This window comes from Furipterus horrens, unplaced genomic scaffold, assembly GCF_987537825.1.
Source record: "Furipterus horrens unplaced genomic scaffold, mFurHor1.1.pri manual_scaffold_6, whole genome shotgun sequence".
NCBI lineage: Eukaryota > Metazoa > Chordata > Mammalia > Chiroptera > Furipteridae > Furipterus > Furipterus horrens.
The window spans coordinates 122,033,570-122,057,744 of NW_028327176.1; the positions used below are offsets into that span (position 1 = coordinate 122,033,570).

A 24,175-nucleotide genomic window follows, 5' to 3' on the forward strand; every position below is an offset into this window, starting at 1 on the left:
AGTCACTGGTTGGATTCTGAGTCAGGGCACATGCCTGGGTTGTGGGCCAGGTCCCCAGTTGGGGACATGTGAGAGGCAGCCACACATTGATGTTTCCCTCCCTTCCTTTTCCTCTCTAAAAATAAATAAAGTCTTTAAAAAAAAAGAAAGAAAGAAAGAAAGAAATCAGGAGTTACTATGTTAATATCAGATAAAGTAGACTTCAGAGCAAAGACAAGTAATTACCAGGGATAGAGAGGGACATTATATAGTGATAAAGGAGTGAATCCACCAAGAAGACTTAGCAGTCCTTATTGGATATGTGGCATATAACAGAACTACAAAATATGTGAAGCAAAAACAGATCTAAAAGGAGAAACAGAAAAATCCACAAATATAGCTGGAGACTTTAATTCACCTCTCCCAACAATTGATGGAACAACTAAATAAAATCAACAATGATACTTAAGAACGTGACAGCACCATCAACCAATAGGATTTACCTAACATTAAGGAGTACTGTGTATGTTAACTATAACCCCTTTCCAAAGACACTATTTCTCCTTTTGAAGAGTTGATGGTAATGGACTATATTTCAGTAATGTGTCATAGATTTGCTGGCAAGAGAAACTGCTTTAGATTTTAAATACCTAATTTTGCAGACATAGAGCCCTTTGAGAGTTAACAAACATTCACTGACAAGTTCGAAGTTCTTAATACCTAAATCAAAAGATGTTATCTTATACAAATGGCCAACAAACATATGAAACGATTTTCAGTGTTATTAATCATCAGAGAAATGTAAATCAAAAGCAAAATGAATATGGACAAATGGTGCCCTTTGTACTGCTGATAGGAGTGTAAAATGGCACAGCCAATACTGCAAACAGAATGGTGGTTTCCCCAAAAAATGAAAATAGAACTACCACCTTATGATCTAACAATCCCATTTCTGGGTATATGGCTAAAAGAATTGAAAGCAGGGTTTCAAAGAGGTATTTGCATGCTCATATTTATAATAGCACTTATTCATAATAGTTAAGGCAGAAGCAGCCCAAACTGTTCATTTATGGATGGGTGGATAAACAAAATGTGTTATATATATATATATTCCTTAAAAAAGAAGGAAACCTGTCCCATACTACAACATGGGTGAATCTGGGAAATATTATGCAAAGTGAAGTAAGCCAGTCATAAAAATACAAATACCGTATAGTTACACTTAGGTAAATGAAGTAGTCAAATTCATAGAAAATGGAAGTAAATGGTTATCAGGGGCAGGGAATTGTTATTTAATGGAGATAGAATTTCAGGTTTGCAAGTTAAAAAAGGCCTGGAGATTGGGAATATACTTAACACTACTGAACTGTACACTTAAAAATGGTTAGGACTGCAAATTTTATGTATTTTTTCATAACTAAAAAAAAAGTTATCTTTAATCCTAGTATATGCTTAATGAATAAAACTATTGAAAAGCTTAAAGTGAATATATAGAACAACACTACTGTTGTTGGATGAAGTGTTCTGCCAATGTCCGTTAGGTTAAGTTGTTTGATAGTGTATTCAGCTCATCTTTATCCTTAACTGATTTTCCACATACTTATTCTATCACTTATTGAGAAGATTGATAATCAACTATAAGTATGGGTTTGTCTATTTCTCCTTTTAAGTCTATAAGTTTTATCTTATGTATTTTGAAGATGGCATTAGGCACATACACTTTTATGCCTTCTTGGAGAATTCACTCCTTTATTAATGTAATGTCCCTTTTTATCTTTGATAATCTTCCTTGTTCTTAAGCCTACTTTGTTCAAAATGAATATAGCTATTCCGCTTTCTTTTGGTTTATGTTTGCACAATATGTATTTCTTTACCGCTTTGCTTTTAACCTGTTTAAGTCTTTTATTAAAAATGTTTTCTGTTTTTGAAAGCATATAGGTAGATCTAGAAACTAAGTTGAACTCCTAATACCTTGTTTATATTTTAGTTTATTCCATTTCACATTTAAATAATATATAATTTTTACATTACAGTAGACATCTTATAGTCATTTGTTTATACTCTTGAAATTCTTTATACTATCAGGAAGCCCCTTAACATTTTATGGTTACACTTTAAAACAAATTTTACATAGTAAACTTAGTTATCTATAAGGTCTGTCTTTCTGATGCAAATCAGTATTCCAAATTAAAAAAAGAAAAGAAAGCCTAACAAAATCCATGATTTAAAAATATCTGTTTATATTAGTCTTGTGACATTCTTAGAAGTGAATTTTAAACTTTATTATTAAAATCAGTTATTTGGTTCCTACCAAATCTACTCATCCTTTTCTATTTCTAACTCTACAAGTTAGGAACTCTTAAAGTTTCCCAATATTATAAGAACTAGAATGGTATCTAGAGAATGTTAATAAAATGCGGAGAAGAAAAGAATTACGTTAATAAAAATTACTTTCAAAGTCACATAGAGTTGCAAAATAACCTTAAAATCATCTTTTAACTTAAACCTATAGTTAAAGAGGTCATAATTTGATTGTTAGTTTGTCCATTTTATAAAATACCAAGAGAACAGCTTCACCATGCCATTCAATATAAATGATTTATACACAAAATTCACCCAATTGGAAGAATTTCCCACAAGATTTTTGTAATAAACTTGAATTTTCCCTTTAATTCTAAAGTAAGAGGTGTAGCGCTTCTAATTAAAGTTAATAGTTCTAACATATATACATAGAAAAGACAACTATATATAGTCACAGAAATATTTTGCGGATATATATCAGATCAGAAAGACAAACGTTGCTTTAGAAGGCATGGTTTTGTTTATGAAGTTGAGAGTTTTCTTTTCATTTTTTGTATATTTTATTGATTATGTTGTTACAATAGTTACAATTTCCCCCCCTTTGCTCCCCTCCGCCCAGTACCCCCTTCCCCCAGCAATCCCACTCCCCTTAGTTCATGTCCATGGGTCATGCATGTAAGTTCTTCGACTTCACCCTTTCCTATATTCTTCTTTTTTTAAAAAAAATTAATTAATTTTTTATAACAATAAAAAATAACAATTCCTCTCTCTCAGACTTAAGACCCTTTATAATCTTATAAAGGACAATGGGCGAAGGTCTCGTGCTCCTCTGTCTACTTCAAGCTGGACATGGTCATCGTCCTACCTACCCTTGGGTCAAGAAATCCCTAATAAGAGTGGGGGTGTGGAGGGGAGGGTGACCTTCCCACAAGGGGAAGGATCGTGCAGACTCCAGGTCAGTTGGCTGTCCCCGGACAATGGCATACTTGGTTTAACAGGCTGACATCCTTGCTGTATTCTGGGGGCAACAGATTTGGCAACAGGGTTAAAGGGCATCATTCAGTCCATAACCACTAGATGACAGAAGCCAGGGATTAATTTTTCAATGTCCCATATTAGGGGGGGCGGGGGGAGGCTCTTTGGAGGAATGTGTGCAAGGCAAGTCACACCTGTCCAAAACCCTTTTGCTCATTATACTTAGTTTGGGCTGAGGAGAATATTTTATGTTTCCCTCCTCCCAGACCTCTGGGCTCTTTCTGTCCAAGCCTTTAGGATAGAAAAGAGAAACCAGTTTTAAGTGAAGCCCACAGACCACCCCGTTCTTCACCAACCCAGCCACTTAGTTCAGCCAAACCGTTGAGTCTCAGGAGGCAGCGCTGCAGACAGGATTAAGTGAGGCCCATACATATGGACAATCACCTAGATAATGAGATCATAGGCTTATGCTCTATGAAAACAGAAAACACGTTAATTTACGCAACATAACCCACAAACCAGTCTCTAAATCTGCAAGACACTTATTGGAAAGACATCCAGTTGTAAGGCATTTGATATTCTTGCCTGTAAATTAAGCATCTTTGATGATACCACAGACCTAGTTTAACTTTCAAATGAAAACAAACTTTAAATGAAAATAACCTTTAAAGACAGTTAGTTGCACTACTTTATAGTCTACCACTGAGCATTGTGGTTTTCTGTGAATCATGATTTTTCTCCTTCAGATTACCCTCATTGTCATTATAGGGACCACATTAAATCCTGTTTGTTTTCCTAAACACAATAGCAGCAAATGATCACATATGATCTTTTTTTTTTTTTTTTTTTGGACCCCCACCCTCACACCGATCACATATGATCTTTATGTCTGCTTTGCTGGAACTTACACAAGGAACCTTTAGGGTGACTTTCAGTCTGCCCTTCAGGACATAGGAGCTGAGCCATGTACCTGCCATTCAGCCTTGCCTGTAAACACCTGTCTTTTTCAAGTCCTCTGGGTTTTCAGTTGTGCTTTAAGGTCCCTTCTAGCCATCTTCCAAGAAAGCAACCTTCGTTCCTTCCCTGGAAAGATTGATATGAACCACTCAACCAACCAAGGTACCGGGCCTTTTTCCTTGTGGGCTTTTATTACCTTCGAAAGTCAATCCCAGTTCCTCAGGGCTTTTTGGTAACAACTGGAGCCCAAGCATGTCTCTTTTAGGCATGATATTCCAGTCAAAGTCATGGTCAACAAAACCTTTATTAACAACTGGTCTTACTAGTTTTATGCAAAGAATCTTATGTCATTGCTTACTTCTTCAGATTGCCAAATTCTGGAGGGATCAGGTAGGGACAAAAATATACAATGTGACGGAAAATTCTTGTCCTTCTAATATTCACAAAATTGCATTTCCATAATTTACATTTTCTTTTGTTACTGTCCTACATGTGAGGTATTTTCGGAGGGGGTGGTTTGCTGGCTCATTTATTAATTTGCTTTCATTTTCTTTTCCCCCCACAAAAAATTTTTGTTTGTTTGTTTTTCTATTACAGTTGTCCCACTTTTTTTCCCTATTGCTTCCCCTCACCCTGCCCACCCCTTCTCCCACAGTCAGTCCCCACCCAGTTGTCCATGTCCATGGGTCATTTATACACATTCTTTGACTAGACCCTACCCCTTCTTACCCCCTTCTCTCCCTCCCCCCTCCCCCCCTTGTCACTGTTAGTCTACTCCTTGTTTCCATGCCTCTGGTTTCTATTTTTCTCATTTGTTTGTGTTGTTCATTAGTCTTCTGTAATAGGTGATAGCATAAGGTATTTTTCTTTTGTTGCCTGGCTTATTTTGCTAAGGCCCATAGTTCCATCCATGTTGTTGCAAATGGCAGAAGTTCCTTCTTTCTTTCTGGTACATAGTACTCCATTGTGTAAATGTACCACAATTTTTTGATCCACTCATCGACAGATGGGCACTTAGGCTGTTTCCAGCACTTGGCTATTGTAAATAGTGATGCTGTGATCATAGTGGTGCATAGGTTCTTTTGATTTGGTGTTTCAGAATTCTTCAGATATAATCCTAGCAGTGGAATTGCTGGTTCAAAAGGCAGTTTCATTTTTAGTTTCTTGAGGAAATTCCATACTGTTTTCCATAGTGACTGCACCAGTCTGTATCCCCACCAGCATTGCACCAGGGTTCCCCTTTCTCCGCATCCTCGCCAGCACAAGTTGTTTGTTGATTTGTTGATGATGGCCGATCTGACTGGTGTGTGGCAGTATCTCTGTGGTTTTTATTTGCATCTCTCTGATGGCTAGTGATGTTGAGTATCCTTTCATATGTCTATGGACCCTCTGTATATCCTCTTTGCAGAAGTGTTTGTTCAGGTCCTTTGCTCATTTTTGAACTGGATTGTCTGTCTTCTTGGTGTTGAGTCATATAAGTTCTTTATATATTTTGGAGATCAATCCCTTATCTGAGGTATCATTGGCAAATATATTTTCCTTTTCATCTTGCTGATGTTTTCTTTTGCTGAGCAGAAACTCTTTAGTTTGATGTAGTCCCATTTGTTTATTCTTTCCTTTATTTCCCTTGCCTTAGGCGATATATCAGTGAAAATGTTGCTATGTGGGATATCTGAAAGTTTCCTGCCTACATTTTCCTCTAGGACTTTTATGGTGCCATGTCTTATATTTAAGTCTTTGATCCATCTTGAGTTTATTCTGGTGTAGGGTGTAAGTTGGTGGTCTGGTTTCCTTTTTTTGCATGTCCCTGTCCAGTTCTCCCAACACCATTTGTTGAAGAGGCTCTTTTCACTCCATTTGATGTTCCTTCCCTCTTTGTCAAATATTAGTTGACTATATAGACCTGAGTTTATTTCTGGGCTCTCTATTCTGTTCCATTGATCTGTATGTCTGTTCTTACGTCGGTTACCACACTGTTTTGATTACCACGGCCATAAAGTATAGTTTGATATCAGGTATTGTGATTCCTCCTCCTGTGTTCTTCCTCCTCAAGAATAGCTGTGGCTATTTGGCGTCTTTTTTGGTTCCATATAAATTTTTGAAGTATTTTTTCTAGGTCTGAGAAATATGTTATTTGTATTTTAATAGGGATTGCATTGAATCTATAAATTGCTTTGAGTAGTATGGACATTTTAATGATGTTGATTCTTCCCATCGATGAACATGGTAGATATGCTTCCATTTATTTGTATCTTCCTTAATTTCTTCAGTATTATGTAGTTTTCTGAGTACAGGTCTTTTACCTCCTTGGTTAAATTTAGTCGTAGGTACTTTATTTTTCTTGTTGCTAGAGAGTTAGTTGTTTTTTTTTTAATCACAAAGAAGTTTTGTTTTTTTGTTTCTCTGTTTGTTTTTTAAGTTGAATTATCCCTCTTTGTATTTGATTCTGTTTTACAAAGTATCCATTGTAGTTTGGGCTGGTGAAAGCTGCACGGTTCACCAATTATGGTATAGCCCCTAAACTCAAATCTAGTTCACTGAATTCTCAGTTTTTGAATATATTATTGCAGAAGTGATTGATTTAAACTATGTCATGAGCTGATTCACTCACTATCTTACAATTTCGTTTGTGGGGCCCACTGAACTGCCCTAAAGCAAGAAATTCTGTAGTTAGGTCCTTTTCATTAGAACTTGAGTTTTGGAATTATCAAATATGATAAAAATGGTATGTCTCAAGGTTTTTCCTCTGGGACATTGGCTGCTTTTTTGTAAGATTTCATAAGGCTTTCAGATTATCTGTCTTTAATAAAATAAATATGGTCAGGAACTTGAATTTGCATAGCTCCTTTGAGGAAGTTTGAAACATAAACAAATTTAATCTATCATAATTTCCCTTTGTGGTATAAAGGAACCATGCTATTTGTTTTTATGTAGACTTGAAGAAAAACCATCCAAGGCAAGCAAAAATTAGAATCAATATAATATCACTTTAATTAGTCCATTGTTACAACCTCACCACTGTATAGGTTCTTTTCAGGCTGGTCTTCATGGTTTATTAACTGAACTTTTAAAAATAAGTACACCTGAAACTAATATAATATTTTATGTCAACTGTAATTGAAAAATAAATAAATGAAAAATAAAATGAGTAGCATATAAAAATAATAGCTATATTGAGATATAATGCACATACCATGCAGTTCACTCATTCAAAGTGTACAATTCAGTGGTTTTAGTATATCCAGAGAGTTGTGCAATCACCACCACAGTCAATATTAGAATGTTTCATCCCCTAAAAGAACCCCAGTACCCATTACCAGTAGCTCCTCATTTTCCTCTATCCCCAGTCACAGCTCTAGGCAATCACCAGTCTCTTTTCTGTCTCTATGGATTTGCATATTCTGAACATTTCATGTACATGGAATTATACAACATGTGCTCCTCTGTGACTAGCTTCTTTCACTTAGCACAGTGTTTTAAAGGTTCTCCTTTGTTACAGCATCTATCAGTACTTCATTTCTTTTTGTTGATGAATATATTTCATTATATCGATATATCACATTTTATTTTTGCATTCATTAGTTGATGAGCATTTCTGGCATTTCCATTTTGTGGCTCTTATAAATAATGTTGCTATGAATGTTTGTGAATGTGCCCTTGTTTTAAAATATTAGATCTTTCAAATTGCATATTTACTCACAATTCACTTTTCATTACTTGAGAATTATTTGGTAATCATTGTCTAGAACATGCAGTAAACTTTGCTTCTTTCCATTGTAAGAAATAGTGAATGATGGTGGCTAAATAGATACTTAATCACTGCCTGACTGTTTTTAGTGTAAGGTAAACCGTTAAATTCATTATATTGGAATTATTTTTTATAAAATAGATATTTGGTGCTTGAAAAACTGAAGAAAGAAGAAGCTGACCGAATTCATATATTCAGTTCTTTTTTCTATAAACGCCTTAATCAGAGAGAGAGGAGAAATCTTCATGAAACAACTAATCTATCGTAAGTCAAGCTCTTTGAAAATATTTAACAGATGTGTGTAATAAATCACTCAAAGTTAACATATTGAAAAATTAAACTCATTTGTATTGAGGCAACACGATTTGTTATCAGTTAGCAAAATTATAATATTGGATTGAATCCAATTTAAATGTGGATCAATATTCATAATATTCTAAAGCCTTAAGAATACCTGGAATTCATAGAAGTTTTGGTATAATATTCAGATCAGTATTTCCCCAATATGCCTGATGGTTTAGAAAAAATTACTTGGGTACTTATTAAATACAGATTGCTCTGTTTTACCTAGACATTCCATCCGTTCTAAGAGAGGAACCTGTGAATCTGTACTTTTAATAGTTCCTTGGATGGGTCTTCTCAGATGAGTTAAGGAAATAGTATTCTACATATTAACACCTGAGTACTTTTGGTTATAATTCCTCTCCATATAGTGATTGCACCCAGCTCTAATACTTAATGGTAATTGGTCAAAACATACACACAGATAGTTGGCACAATTTTATTGTCAGTACTGTTAAGTATCTTAATTGATAGCTGCTGTGCATAATATAAATAGTATTATTCACTAGTTTAGTGACTCCTAATTTTGCATCCTAAAGTTGATGACATTGACATGCTTATTGACTTTAGAGGGGTGGGGAGGGAAAGAAACATCGATTAGCTGCCTGTCACATGTGCCCTGGCCATGGAATGTCCCCTGACTGGGAATCAAATCCATGACCTTTCATTTTATAGGGTGATGCTCCAACCAACTGGGCCACACCGGCCTGGATGACATTGATTGGTTTTGACCAATGGTCATAGTGATCCTTCTCATCTACTATAAGATAATACTTTTTCTGCTCTCTTCTCCTCGTTATCATAGGTCATGATTTGCTTCTCAATATGGTTGCCTGTTCCAGTTTTGTATGCAGTAGCTGGAATTAAATATCTTATTCTTCCATATTCAGTGATGGGCAGTTTCACGCCTTGCTAGCTCTATCTTACATGTCTGTGTTCTTTCCCCAAGATGTTAAATCATTTTATACAGCTGTTTGATTTGATAACATCTTAATATTCATAATTTATAAATTGTTGCATATATGCTGAAGCACTAGGAACATTTCAGAAGATTGATAGTGTATATCTTGTCTTATAGAATACAGCAAAAGCGGCATGGGAGAGTAAAAACATGGACCCGGCATGTAGATATCTTTGAGAAGGATTTTATTTTTGTGCCCCTTAATGAAGCGTGAGTAAGAATTCCTGTTCTGTAAATGTGGTGGCAATTTTTAGAAAACGTGTTTAGGATGTGAAGGATTCATCCATTTTAAACTTCTTGAAATTTGTTATGTATATCTGTACTTAAACTGCTTATGTTATGAAAATTAATGCAATTTTCCAGTAAACCATCTAAGATATTTAATTTTATAAACACTAGACAAGAGATCTTTCTAATTTTGTTTTATTGGTCAATGTGGAACAATGTCAGTTTTACAAAATGGTGCTTGTGGTCTAGAAAAAGCTACTTTATACAGGAAGATAATTAGGTCCCATAGAAGAACCTGAATTTTTGGCTTAAAACACACTTAAGCTCTTAACCAAGAAGAAGAAAAGATGGCTAGATTTATGTCATTTTCTCTAGTTGAAAACCATGGTGACTACTCAAAACTATTTTCTAACTAAAAAGGGATGGTTATTTTTCCCCTAGTGGCTTGAGATATGTTGATGTGTAATATAGTAGTATTATACAATTTAGACTTGAGTGTTTGTATTTCTTTTTTGGTGTTGTTTTCCTATGCCCTCCAGCCAAAGACCCCCAGTAATATACCTATAGTTGGATAACGTTAGGCTGATTACTTGTATCAAAGGAAAACACATATCAAGGGTGCCGATGGAGCTGCTCAGTGAAATTATGTTTGAAAGAGCCTGTAACAGAATTTTGGCTTTGGTTTGGTGATATGGGGGAAGATCTAAGGAAGCAGTAGTTTTCTTGGATAAAGAAGTAGTATTCACTCATTTAGCAGAAAAGGAGGATTTTGATATTTTTTGGGTTGCTTTGTGACCTTGTTTGTCTCTGCTTAGACCAATTATGAAATGGCCTTGCTTTGTCTTATTCTATTATGGTTGCAGAGTAACCTTGTCTGAAGTTGGTATTCTGTGAATTATTTATGTCTAATAAGCTCAGCTGTGCCAGACTAGCTTATGAATGGTTTTTTTTTTCCTCACTTTGAAAAACAAATTCACTGTATAGTGTAATTGAGCTGTATTTATTTAAAACCTTAGTTTTAATGATCTGTGCTCTCTAGCTCAGCCCAGATAGGTAGGTTAGGCTAAAACATTGGTTATGGCGATAAAGCCCAACTTTTTCAATTATATATATATAAAGTCAAACAGTTTAAGATTAATCTTTAATTTATTCATTCTTCTCAAAATAAGGTTTGCCTACTATATGAAATAGAGAATATACATGGAAAGCCATTTACTAGAAGTGAATATTAAAAATTTAAATAGAAATAAAATTTTGAGATACACACAATTTAGCAGAGGCACATTCCTTAGTCACTACCTGATGTGGATAGAAAAACTATGATCAGTGCTTCCAATAATCTTGGTGAAAAGTAGAGAATGAATAAAGATGTGGAGTCAGAAAAGCATTCTGAAAGGGTACTATGCCATTTGTGGATGGAAGAAGAGCCTCCAAATCATGAGGCCTAATTTTGTTTTGTTTTGTTTTGTTTTTCCAAGAGGTAAAGCCATGATTATTTATATACACTGATTATGTTACATAGACTGCCATATATTTGTCATCTGTTTTATTTTCAATTTCCTGGTGGTAATTTCTTTCAAGTTAAAAACTATTTGTTAAAAATTGTCACAGTAATTGACAAGGGGCAGATATTTGATATTTGGATCTAATCCATCTTCAGATTAAGTCAAAATTACCTGTTTTGGCTTCATCTCCCACTGGTGATTTAAGCTTAATGTAGCTGCTATTACAAGGATCATAGAAGCAAAACCCTGTCTCGTAGAGGTTGAAAGTGATATCAGTGTATTTCATTCAGCTTTCTCCCTTCACCTAGTTTTTAGGTGAGGCATTAGAAAATTTATGGCTTATATCCATATTGTCATAACTAAGAAATGTTAAAAACTGTGATAGTTTTAGATTACAGCTATAGGTTGAGGTCAGTGGATTACACTGTATTCACTCAATTTTAAAACACATTTTTTTTCCACACTTCAGCATTTCTGAAATTGAGATGTGACTTACAATCAGGTTTCTTAGAGTTGAAGTGAGGAAGTTAGTGTGCTGCATTTCTACTACCCTAGCCTGGCCTATGTCCATAAGGTACTGAGGATTAAGAATTTGAAGCAATCTCTCTCTGTCCTTTACAATACTGAGGATGAAGCCAGCCTCTGTGATCTTTCTGCTTAACACTGTCCAATGAAGAGACAGTGCTGTTTCTTAGTGTTACCTTGGGGTAATTTAATATTTTGCAGAAATTAGGATGTAGCATAATTTTTATCCACCTCAATATATTCATTTTTTTAATTCAGAAAACCCTACTGAACATCTTATTATATGACAAATATTGTACTCATCTAGTAAGTTCTCTGACAACTATGGCCTATTCATTTTATCACAGCACATAATACTGCCTAGCAGATAGTAAGTCCTTAATAAAATTCTTCAGTAGATTAATGACTGTTAGGCAATATTAGCTGTATAGCTTCTTACTCATTGCTTATATCCTACTTTTGGGAACTATGATACCTGAATTCAGCTTTATCATTAGCTTCTACTTGATAGCTGGAACTCTAATGATACTTTAAGTTCTGTTATAGTGATTAGATTAGATATGGTATTTCATTTTAGTGTACTTACATTTTAATATAGCATGAGACAGGATTATTTGATACTTTTATAATGTTAAACCATTCCTACCTTATTAGTAAAATAAAAAGACAATTTTAAAGTTTTAAAAAAGCCATATATGTGTACAATATTTAGAAAATGTTCAGAATTAATACAGTCTAATTATACTACTGAAGACATTTTAATCTTAAGACTAGATAGTTTTCTGTCCTTTAACATAAATAAGGCAAAGGGAAGGTAAATGGGAATTATGAATTGCAGTGATATAATTTACATTTTGTTACATTACCTGAAAAAATATTTTCATTCCACAAACAAGAAAAGGTTTAAAGGATTGTTTGCAAATATGAATATAGGCTATAAAATTCTAATAAAACTTAGGTTATTTTTGACTGGACATTGTATTCTGTTAATGAATCAACGATCATATAAACAATGGATTAACTTGAGAATTGAAAAAATTGGGCATTCTTAATAAATTTTTTCACAAAAGCTTTAGAAAAACATTTCAATTGATATTTATTGCCAAATATAATACATTTTTCTAATAATATATTCAGTAGTTTCATTTGTTTTTTACAGTGCACACTGGTTTTTGGCTGTTGTTTGTTTCCCTGGTTTGGAAAAACCAAAGTATGAACCTAATCCTCATTACCATGAAAATACAGCCATGCAAAAATGTTCAACTGTAGAGGACAGTTGTATTTCTTCTCCTTCAGCCAGTGAAATGGACAGTTGTTCACAAAACTCTTCCGCCAAGCCTGTAATTAAGAAGATGCTAAACAAAAAGCATTGCGTAGCTGTAATTGATTCAAGTGCTGAACAGGAAGAAAGTGACCCTCGTTATCGGAGAAACATATGCAGTGTGAAATGTAGTATGAAAAAAATAGATCATACTGCAAGTGAAAATGAAGAATCAAATAAAGGAGAATCTGCATGCCAGAAAGTTGTTGATAGGACTAAAAGTGAGAATGGCCTACAGAATGAATATTTAAGTTCTATGCACCATACAGGTATGTTTCTAAATGTTTTGAAAGAATCAAGGAATTCAGAGTAAATTGGATTTTTTAATAAACAGGATTAAGATTTTAGGGTAAACTTTTTTTAAGAGTCAGATTTATGGAATTATAATTTACTTACAGTAGCAGCCTCTCATTTTATAAGTATAGTTCAGTGAGCTTTGATAAATGTATATAATCATGTAATCACCACAACAGTCGAGATTTAGAACCTTTCCATCACTCCAAAAAAAATTTCTTTGTGCAGCCAGTCTCCTCCCTTCACCTCTACAGAGTGAAGTTTTAAAATATTTTTCATTGATAGGATCTTGGATTTATTTTTATTTCATAGGAGATTTACTGTTCAGGATTAACAATAGATGCACAGTCTTAGATCTGTAAGGTGAATTAGTTCAGTCTTCTCAATTTACAGATGGGCAAATGGAGATCGAGTGGCCAGAGGCAGAAATTAAAACAGTTGTTGACATTGAAATTAAAGGTTAGTTTCTTATTTCTTACTCTCATTTATTGTTTTCAGTGGGAAGAAGGGCACTGATCTAGCCTCTTTTTTTTCTCTTAAGTTTTAATAAATTGTTGTTGTTTTCTTGAATTAGTTCTATATTTTAGCACTTGTTATGAAAATCTTAGGTTTCTGTTTCAATACTTAAACTTCATATGAAATCAGTTATATAATTTCCTCTCCAACCCCAAAATGAAATAGTCTACTCCATAAAATCCATAATGTGCTATAGTATGTACCTTGCAAACTTATTAAACTGTGAGTAGGTCCTAATATATTTTCTTCGGAGGAAAAATGTCATCATAAGGCCTAGAAGAAAGTATGTGAATTCAGGAAGAACATATCAAATTGTGAATGCTGAACATACTCTTGGTATATCTGCCAGCTCATTTGAGTAAGTCAGAAAGCTGTTGCTGAGCTCTTATAAAATTATTTTAATTTTTATTTAGTTTGACATACTAAGCTGCATAAAGCTAATAATAGCACTATAATGTTGATCTTTGTGCCCTTTGGGAGATAAAGGCAGAAAGGGGAATGGTATATGAATTATATCTCCATTGAACTATTTTTTAAGTTCCCCTTTGATCAGTAATCTCATACAATTTAATGTGAATTCAAATTAAAACTGAGTTAAAGTGCATTACTTAAAGTAATGGGACAAAACCTAGAGCTTCAGATACACAAACCCCAGGAATTCCTAGTGACCTTCTACTTAAATTTAATGTTCTAGCCCTTAAAGTTGTAGTAATAGCCAGTTAAAGTTGAGTAAATAATCTCACAAATGCCATTGGAGACCACAGTGAGAAATAATCTGTTTTACATAGTTTGCCTTTTTAATATTTGTTTATTCTAGGTAGTAGTCTTTTTTACACTATAGTTTGTGCATTTGGTTTTTTGTTTTGTTTTTAGTAGTATATGTGTAACCATATCAACTATGTCTTCCTTAAAGGAAAGTAATTTACCTTTATTATGTCTGATTCACTGATATTTTTTATTCTCTTTAATGCTTGCATTAATCCATTAATGATAGTGTCCTACAGTTTGAAAAATGGTGCTCTGTGGTGGGGTCTGTGTTTTTCAGGGATGAGGTCCCATACCTTTTATCAGATGTTTCCAAGGGATCATTCACTAAGCACATTAAAGAACAGTGTTCTCTAGAGGTGTCTTTACTACCTCAGAGAAGATGGTTAAGCAGTCTATTTTATATAGAATGATGACTTTACTAAAAAGTAGATACAAAAAGCTTGTAAAAAATTTTGTGATATTAATATCTCAGTAATTGATTTCTGTTTGGACTGGCACTATACTTGGCAGGACTTAATGAAGCATTTTAGACAGTTTTAATGTAACTTTAATCATCAAATATATACAGTCATTAGTGTTGTCTACTGATGTCATATAACATGCTGTAGTAAATAAGTAGTATTGTGTCTTACCACAGGAATTAGGGTTTGTTTTTTTAAGGTCAACTGTAGGAAAATAATAATGTGTGGTATCACTGCTTGCATTTGTTATTTTTTCACTTGGGCACCATATGAAAAGGTTGTTTTGTGTGGAACATGAAAAATGTGTATGTTTAAACTCTAGACTCACACTCAACATCTTCAAATGATCTTATAATGAGAAGCTCTAAAGGACTGAGACTGATTTGAGAGAACAGCTCTTAGAATTAACACCTCTCAGTTTATATCAGGGCACTTGCTTACGCAATGAAATAATTGAAGGAATTGACTACACTATTTAAATTATTTTCTCCATTTTTTGAAATGTGCATATAGTTTTTACTTTATATAAGCTTTGTGTTTATATGACAATTTTGTAGATAGAAATAATTTGCTGCTAGAATGACTTGATTGTAATGACTTGAGAATTTGAAGAAATTTTATTCAAATATAGTTGTTTTAGCTTCAAACATAAAATACAGATTTTTGGAAAAGAAATTTAAGGAGTTATTCTTTGTATAACTGAAGGATTTACCATAGTGCTTTATTAATTATTTTAAGTAGTATGTTTTTGATCATGACTTTTAGATTTTTATATATGTCTCTGGTTTCTCATTCCAATCTTGCTTATATTACTATTTTTAATTCCCTTTTAAAAACCTATGCCAAAATAAATTTTATCCTATCTTAAAATTGTGCTTTTTAAAACTTGGAAATGGTATGCTCTATAAATGACATTGGTATATCTGGTATTAAAGTGCCTGACTCCGTTTTCATGTAAATTTACGTTCCTTGGAAACATTTTGAGTGATTAGTTTATTTCAGCAAAATAAATGATTTTAAAGAATTTAGATTCATGAAATAGACCTTTAAAAGTACTTACTTCAAATTTTTCTTACGAGTCATTTATTTTTGTACTACCAGCACCTACATTAGACTTATGTGGTTTTATTTTATTGAATAGTCTGTGAATATAACCAAACATGAAGGAAAAATATACAGAGCTGGGAAATTCCTTCATAACTACTACCCTAACATATAACCAAACATGAAAGAAAAATATACAAAATTGGGGAATTTGTTCATAACTACTACCCTAACATGAAAGCTATTTTCATTTTTGTATTTTAAGATTATTTGTCCAAAAGCAAGCCTGTTTTACTTGATTTTAATCATTTATTTTTTACTCTGTATTTTCAGTTTAAATTTTTTAAATATACAGTATTTCATTTTCTATAGTTTGCTAACTGCATTATTGCTAGACATTTAGGTGGTTTTCTGACTGTTGTAGCTTCAGTTATTAGCTAAAGGTATCTGGCATATGTAGCACGAAAACAGTATACACACACACCATATGTATTTAGATATATATGTATTTTTAGTTATATAATTGTTACCTAGTTTTTAAGTTATAATGAATTTTAGTGTCTGAATAGTAGAAACAACTCTATAATTGACATGTCAATCCAGGGTTTTTAAAATAATTTATTTTGTATTTGGATATTACATGCTAAGGCAGATTTTGTATCCTTGATTATTATATCCTTTATTGATTACTAGCCTAACATTTTATAGCCTATATACTATAAGTTGTATGCATGTCCTTTTCATTATGTAATATTTCTTTTTAATACAGATGGCTTGAGCAAAACCACTCTAAGCTATAGTGATGAATCGACTGAAGCTAGTAAAATGCTTGAAGATGAACTCATTGACTTCTCAGAAGATCAGGATAACCAGGTAAAAATTCTCATTTTTTATCTAATTAAATGCTTTTCTTTGGAGTCCTAGAGGTAATTTCTTCAACTACTAACTCATGAATCTGGATTTGGGTTTCATCTCAAAACAAAAATTAAGTGTACAATTCAGAAGTTATCAGGATAAATGTATTAATGCTGTTTTATTTTATTGGGTTGACCAAAAAATCCATTTAGTTTTTTCTCATAGAATAAAATACACATTTTTCATTTTCACCATTAACTTTATTGATTTGGATATTTTGAGTATGTCAGCTATCTCCCACTATGGCTTCTAGTGGGTAGAGGCCAGGGGTGCTGCTAAACATCTTCCAATGCATAAGACAGCCCCTACAGCAAAGAATTATTTTGCCAAAATGTTAATACAGTATTCCTCACTAATTGCGGGTATTACGTTCTAGACGCCCCCACATAGGTGAAAATCCACGAAGTAGGAATCTTACATTTATTTTAGTATTTATATATATTTTAAGGCTTTATAAACCCTTCCCGCACACTTATAAACCATTCCCAGCCCCTTATTAACCTTCCCCACTCCCTTATTAACCTTTTCCACACTTTTATAAACACTACTTATGTTCTTAAACATATTCTACACTCTTAAACCTATGTAACTTTAACAGCATATGTATACAGTACCATAAAATCCCACGATATAGTGAAAAATCCGCGATAAATAATTTTAAAAATTCCACAATACACTGAGGCTGCGATAAGTGAACTGCAGTATAGAGAGGGACTACTGTAATACAAAGAAACTTCGCAAACCACTTTTGACACGTTCAGTCAGTCACAGCACCTTCTCCATACACTCCACAAACCTTTTTTTGCGTTTTAATTGGGTTTTTACCCTTCTTGAAATAATAAAGCATAATACGCTGAAAATGTTGCATATTTTATTCCATCTTCAATATTAAAATAGCTGCACAGAAATCACCAATTTTGATAAGTATTTTTTAAATGCACGCTGATAAAACACCACAATACAATCTAACAAAATTGTTTCAAATGAAGTAAGATACAACATGTACTACCAGAGCCATCCTATGGAAAAACTAAAGAAAGGTTTACAGTGTGTAACTCTAAAATTCAGTTTTTCTCTCCAACATATATAGACACATATTCAGATTGCATTTAAGGTGTATAATGAGACTTAATTCTTCTTTGATCATAGCAGTTATTTCATTCATAAGGTTCCTAAAAGCTTTTTGATAGAATCAAAAAAAGCCTTGTTTGCTTTACATTCAAGATAATTATAGAATAAGGCACAATATCATTAAGCTATCTTTTATCAAGTGAAGAGGATATTTTTCTTAAGGAAAACGGTGTTTGCAAATACCCTTAAACATTTATGATTTTAAAAAATTATGTAAAAGAATAATTTAAGAAGTCATTCATGTCCTATTGTGAAACAGTTGTCTTAGCCAACTGTTTTTGTAGAAAAAACTAAAATCAGAACAGTAGTATTTGACTGGAGAAGAATTCGTCATCATATAGCCAATGTTTAGAAATGTATTCTAGATTGAGTAAATGATGTAACAATTTTTCAGTGACCTCTGATTTGTAGTTTCTTTTTATTAAAATATCAATGTGGTGGCATTAGATAATTGGAATTGAGTGACATAAATTTTCTAGTGTTTGATCACCTGACTAGAATTTATTTTTACATATTTGTTATAAAGATTTTTATCCTCAGTAGTGCTATTTTGTTCAGTTATTAATTATTTAGATTGTATATTTTCAATACTAATAGTAAGCTCTCTTTTATAGGATGATAGCAGTGATGATGGATTCCTTGCTGATGACAATTGCAATTCAGAAATAGGACAGTGGCATTTAAAGCCTACTATCTGTAAACAGTAAGCATTAACTATATATCTTGCAAATTACATGATAATTTTTATTTACGTACTTTATTGAATAAAACATGACTAGACAGTTTTTATTTAAACAAGCAATAGGTTTTCATTAAAAATGGGATTATTTTCCTCTACTTTTGCATGGTCTTGCTTTTGGCAGTTTGGTATATGGTGTATTCAAACTTCAGAATTGTTTTGACTACCTACTAAATTTTGAAGTATTTTTAGAAATCAGCTATAGAACTTCAGTGAAATATATTGATAACTAAGATATAGTGAAATTAATATTCTGTTTGGTATTTAATGTAATTATGGATCTTTATTATTAGGATATGTATGTCTTTAAGGTTTATCCCCCCTCCCAAGTTTTACTGAGGCATGCAAAAGTAATATTGAAAGTTTTAAATTTTATTGTTAATGCACATCTCACTGCCTTTTTAACATTATAAAGTGTTAACATTTGGTCATTTCTACCCTGCAGACCTTGTATCCTACTGATGGACTCACTCAGAGGCCCTTCTCGATCAAATGTTGTAAAAATTCTAAGAGAGTAAGTTCAAAACTGTACCTCATACTTTGTATTCTGATGGAAATAAAAGATTGTATTTACATATGTATATTCTTACTATATATTCATTATTACAGGTATTTAGAGGTGGAATGGGAAGTTAAAAAAGGAAGCAAAAGAAGTTTTTCCAAAGATGTCATGAAAGGCTCTAATCCAAAAGTACCCCAGCAAAATAACTTCAGTGATTGTGGTGTATATGTGTTGCAGTATGTAGAGAGCTTTTTTGAGGTAGGTTTCAATTTATTGGATATGATATAATAAATAATAAAATACTGTATTTGAGCTTATGTTAGTATAAAAAACAATGAGTATTTTGAAGAGTTTGAAAAACTATGATTTCAAAAATTATTCCAGAGAACAAAAATTATTACAGGAGAATTTTTAAGGCATAAAAAGGTTGTATATTTCATCAGATCCAACACTTGTGACCTCATTCCTCATCCTTGATCAAACTCCTCTCCATTCGCTCTTTCCACTCTCTTTTCCTCTCTTCTTGACTTGAAAGGTACAATGCCACACATACTTTTCTTGGATATTCTTCACTATTAATCTTGACGCCTTTCTTTTCTTTATTCACCATGCACTGTACCACTCAGTCCTGTGAATTTTTCACTTCATATCAGATATGTTCAATTTTTTTATTCCTGATGCCACTTTAAAGTTCAGTATACTAGCATCATTATTCCAAACTACTGCCTCCTACCTTCTGTTTTTCAGTTGTTTTCCAAAAACCCATATCTAATCATGTTACTTTAAACCTCATAGTGGCTTCCTGTTGCTCTTGAGCTAAAGAAAAATTCATGTGGCCTACCTGATCCAACTCCTGTCCAAGCTTCTAGCCTTGTTTCCTACAATTCTCTCTCTGGCATTCTATATACCAGCCACCTGAATGTCATTTTCTCATATTGTGTTGTGTTCTTTCTCATCTCTAGACCTTGATACCTGGAATACTCTCCTGTTGCTTCTATCATTTCTTACTTGGCTAACTCCTACTTAACTTCAGGTTTTAGTGAAACACCACTTCTTTTTGGAATTGTATTAAGCCCCCAGATATGTATTTTCATAGGACTCACTGCTTCTCCTGTCATAATATTTGTCATAGTCATTGTTTTAATTGTTACCTGTCTGTCTAGACTAGGGTCAACAAACCTTTTTGTAAAGGGCCTGATTCTAAGTAGTATTTTAAGCTTTGCAGCTATATAGCCTCTGTTCCTTCTCAGTCTCCTGTTGTGGCAAGAAAGCATCCACAGACAACATGTAAATTAGTTAATGTGGCTGCAGTCCAGCAAGGCTTTATTTACAAAAACAGGCAGTAGGCAGAATTTGCCCCACTAGCCCCAGATGGCTGACCCTTGATCTAGACTTTAAGATCTGTAGGCAGAAACTGTCTTATGTGTCCAGTGCCTAGCAAAATGCCTGGCATGTGATAGATAACGAATAAATATATACTAAATGAGTTCTTGATTTCTCATTTTTAACTCTGGAATGCTTTTGTGTTTTAATCTAAACTAATATAATTTTCTAATGTGCATTTAACATTTTTATTTTCAGAATCCAATTCTCAATTTTGAACTACCTATGAATTTGGCAAATTGGTTTCCTCCCCCAAGAATGAGAACAAAAAGAGAAGAAATCCGAAACATAATTCTAAAGCTGCAGGAAGATCAGAGCAAAGAGAAGAAGAAGCATAAAGACACTTACTCAACAGAAACATCTTTAGGTGAAGGAACAGAACAATGTGTCAGCAGTATCTCAGATTGACCGTTTTTGATGCTTGTTTTGGTGTTGTCTTGAAACTCAGTGACTGTCACTTTTAACTATAGACAGTAAAGAACTGAAGTGCTCACTACTCAGAGTGATTTGGAAATGTTAATGCTTGTATAAATGTCCTATAATTAATTTCCAATGGAGTATGTATTAAGTCTGTAAATATGTTAATGAGGCCAATTTTTCCAGCATTTCTAATTATTTTTTTCACTTGTTAGGAAGCTTTTGTTATGTATTTTCTGTTAATAGTAATTAAAACTGCAACTTCTAAATAAAAAATATTTATAGGAAGAAATGATTAATATGATATTCTTCAGTGAATTTGTATTAAAGTCATCAGCGGGTGTGGTATGTTTCATGGGAATATTCAAGTATCTATGGTAATTTTTTTGACCACTTGCATTTGTCCTAAATAACTTGAAATATGAAAATAAGATGAACTCTAAGGCATTTTGAACAAGAGAAACAGTTTTATGTGCTTGTCTAGCAGGAAAAAAAGAATAGCTTTTTAAATTCATATATTCCCTAGTGTCCAGAGAGCTCCAGAGTGGAATAAATATTTATAATTTTACATAAATATTTAAGAAGAAGCAGTAATTCAAAGAATAATTACCTTGAATTATATTACTAAATAATAACTATACCATATGTTACTGTCAACCACATTTCTGAAGACTTCTTAAGACTCAGGTTAAAATTATTTTGGTAAGTGCAGCTCAAATTTTAAATATCCCATGTTACCTTTCTATACTATAGCTTAAAATAATCTACAATCTGTGATATAGTTAATTGATGGACATTTTTAATCTGTGAACACAGTGATTTAAATAGGAATTTACTATTTTTTATAATGGCTTTTGCTATTTTTTCATTGCTCATTTTGTTCATATTATTTTGATAAAGTATCAGATTTCGTGCATGAGATTTTTAGTGTAAATTATTTTTACATGTAAAAGTACTATCTTTAATCAGTTGCTTAATGCAGGAAAAAAGAAAATCTCCTACCTTGACCTCCCCTTTTAAATTCTTCAAAATGTGATGGTATTGATGATAGATTCACAACTCATATAGGAATCTTGCATATATCAGCTGAAACTATTATTTTCAAACGAAATATACATTTTTTGAATGAACTGAGACAAAATATATATATTTTAAAAGTCATTTTTTGTTAAATAATAAATTTTAAAATACAACAAAAGTGGTTAATAAAAGGAAGGCCATTTTTATCATCAGCATTTATTTTATTTTTAATTTGACCATTTCTGGCATGGTCACCAATATTTTAGGCTATTTTTAAGAAAGTCCATGGGTGTGTTTGAAGTAAATGGGGTGGTGTTAAGAAGGAAAAAAAAATATTATTGATACACATTCATTAGTGTAAGCTTAAAGAAGGTCATCATTAGTGCTACAGTTATATTTTGTTACTTTGAACTATCTTAACGTTTTTAAATTTATGGTTGTATTATTTCTTTTTTAGGAATATCCTAGAGCTCTTAGCCCAGATATGAAAAGAAAACAGAGTTCAATTTTGTTATTTACTGACTATGGACAAAAAAATGAAAATTGTTTTAAAAAATGCCTGATAGCAGTAAACAAATTGATACATTTAATTTTTTTAATGTACTGTATTTTGTCAGAACTTGAAAGTACCGAAAAAACTATTCTGAAATGCTTATTTGTTTTTGTTTTTAATGGTTACATTTTGTATTCTTAATTCTTGATAAGAGAAAAATATAACTTGTCCTTTGGGCCATCACAAGTCAATCACATTTTGACATGAAAAATATAGATTGATGCCTGTTAGCTTTCTAGAGATAGAGTATTCAGATATTTGATATTTCTCCCACTCCATGTAAAATTCTATTTTTAAAAGTTATGCCAATGTCTTTGTTTATATACATACATATATACACACACATATATACATACAGACATAGATACACACACATACATGTGCGTGCGCGCGCACACACACACACTGAAATCTTTGGAGATTTCCAGGTTGAGCTCCAAAACTAGGCTTGAGAATCTTTGGTGTATATGCACATTTACTTGATGATTGTGTACTGTGGTACTTTTATATGTACTTTAAAGTGGATATCAGCCTTTCAGAATATGTTATGAGTTAGTACTTAGAAGTTGTGAAATAGAATTTTAAAGTTTAGTGGTTTGTTGCTAGACACTGAAACTGCATGATGAGTATCTGGTGTCTTAACTAATTAGATAGATCTGTTGTATTTGTTTTCTTGTTGGATAGAATAACAGTTAATCATTTTTAGAAGAGTTTTAGATTACTTGCCATAAAATTTGTATGTGTCTTAGCTGTTGGTAGTTTAGGAGCAAAGTAGGCATTTAACTATTCTTTCCCTTTGGTGTTGCTAAGACAACTGAAACTTAATGGTATTATTTCAAGTTCAAATAAACCTAAATCGTTTAAGCATAGTAACCTGTGCTTAAATTATTAGTCAGCTATATGTAGGAGGTTTTATTTGAAAGGATAAAATAATTTTCTAAATTATATCTTGTTTTAAGTCACCAAAATGAATTCAGTATTTTTTTTTACTTAAATAAGATTTTAATATATAATATAAACAAAATAACAGCTTTAATTTCCCAGACATCACAGATTGTATTTAAAGTTGCATACAATTCAATGAAGAGGGAATAATAAAGAATATATTTTTAAATATAGATAATCAAGATTTGGTGGAGTAAAGCTACTGGAATATTATAGAAAGAATAACTTAGAAGAAACAGAACTCTTAAGAGATGATGTGGTGGTGTGCTGTATATTTAGAAGAGATACAGATAACAAGGTTGCTCTGGAGCTTACTTTTGAGGACAAAAAGAGGAGATTATTGTGGGAGCATACTACAGACTATCTAGCCACATGAATTGTAAACGTATAGTTTACCAATAAGACAATGTAACACACAGGCAACACCAGACTATATTGGGAAGTGTAATGTACTAAAGAATATGCTGAAATACTCCAGCAGGGATTTTGGTACCTTTTTATTTTTCTATTTTTTAAGAAGAAGAAAAAGGGTTATGAAAACTGCTCTTTGAAACTTAAATTTAAGCACAGTGGAAGAATTGGTTGATCAAGTTGAAGAAATGTGCACCTTGGGGGAAAGTAGTCCTACCACCTTAATTCTGACAA

General features: G+C 32.7%; 1 protein-coding gene across 1 annotated transcript in view; it reads left to right on the forward strand.

Annotated features, from left to right (window-relative positions):
* Positions 1–22,179, forward strand: part of SENP6 (SUMO specific peptidase 6) — a 110,883-nt gene extending 88,704 nt beyond the window's left edge. Inside the window, exons 16-23 of the mRNA XM_090282677.1 lie at positions 8,102–8,224; positions 9,381–9,473; positions 12,681–13,111; positions 16,695–16,798; positions 18,586–18,674; positions 19,156–19,224; positions 19,320–19,470; positions 20,794–22,179. Coding sequence (XP_090138803.1) covers positions 8,102–8,224; positions 9,381–9,473; positions 12,681–13,111; positions 16,695–16,798; positions 18,586–18,674; positions 19,156–19,224; positions 19,320–19,470; positions 20,794–21,003 — 1,270 coding nt within the window. The 3' untranslated portion in view covers positions 21,004–22,179. The remainder of the gene's footprint in view (positions 1–8,101; positions 8,225–9,380; positions 9,474–12,680; positions 13,112–16,694; positions 16,799–18,585; positions 18,675–19,155; positions 19,225–19,319; positions 19,471–20,793) is intronic.
* The last annotated feature ends 1,996 nt before the right edge of the window (positions 22,180–24,175 follow it).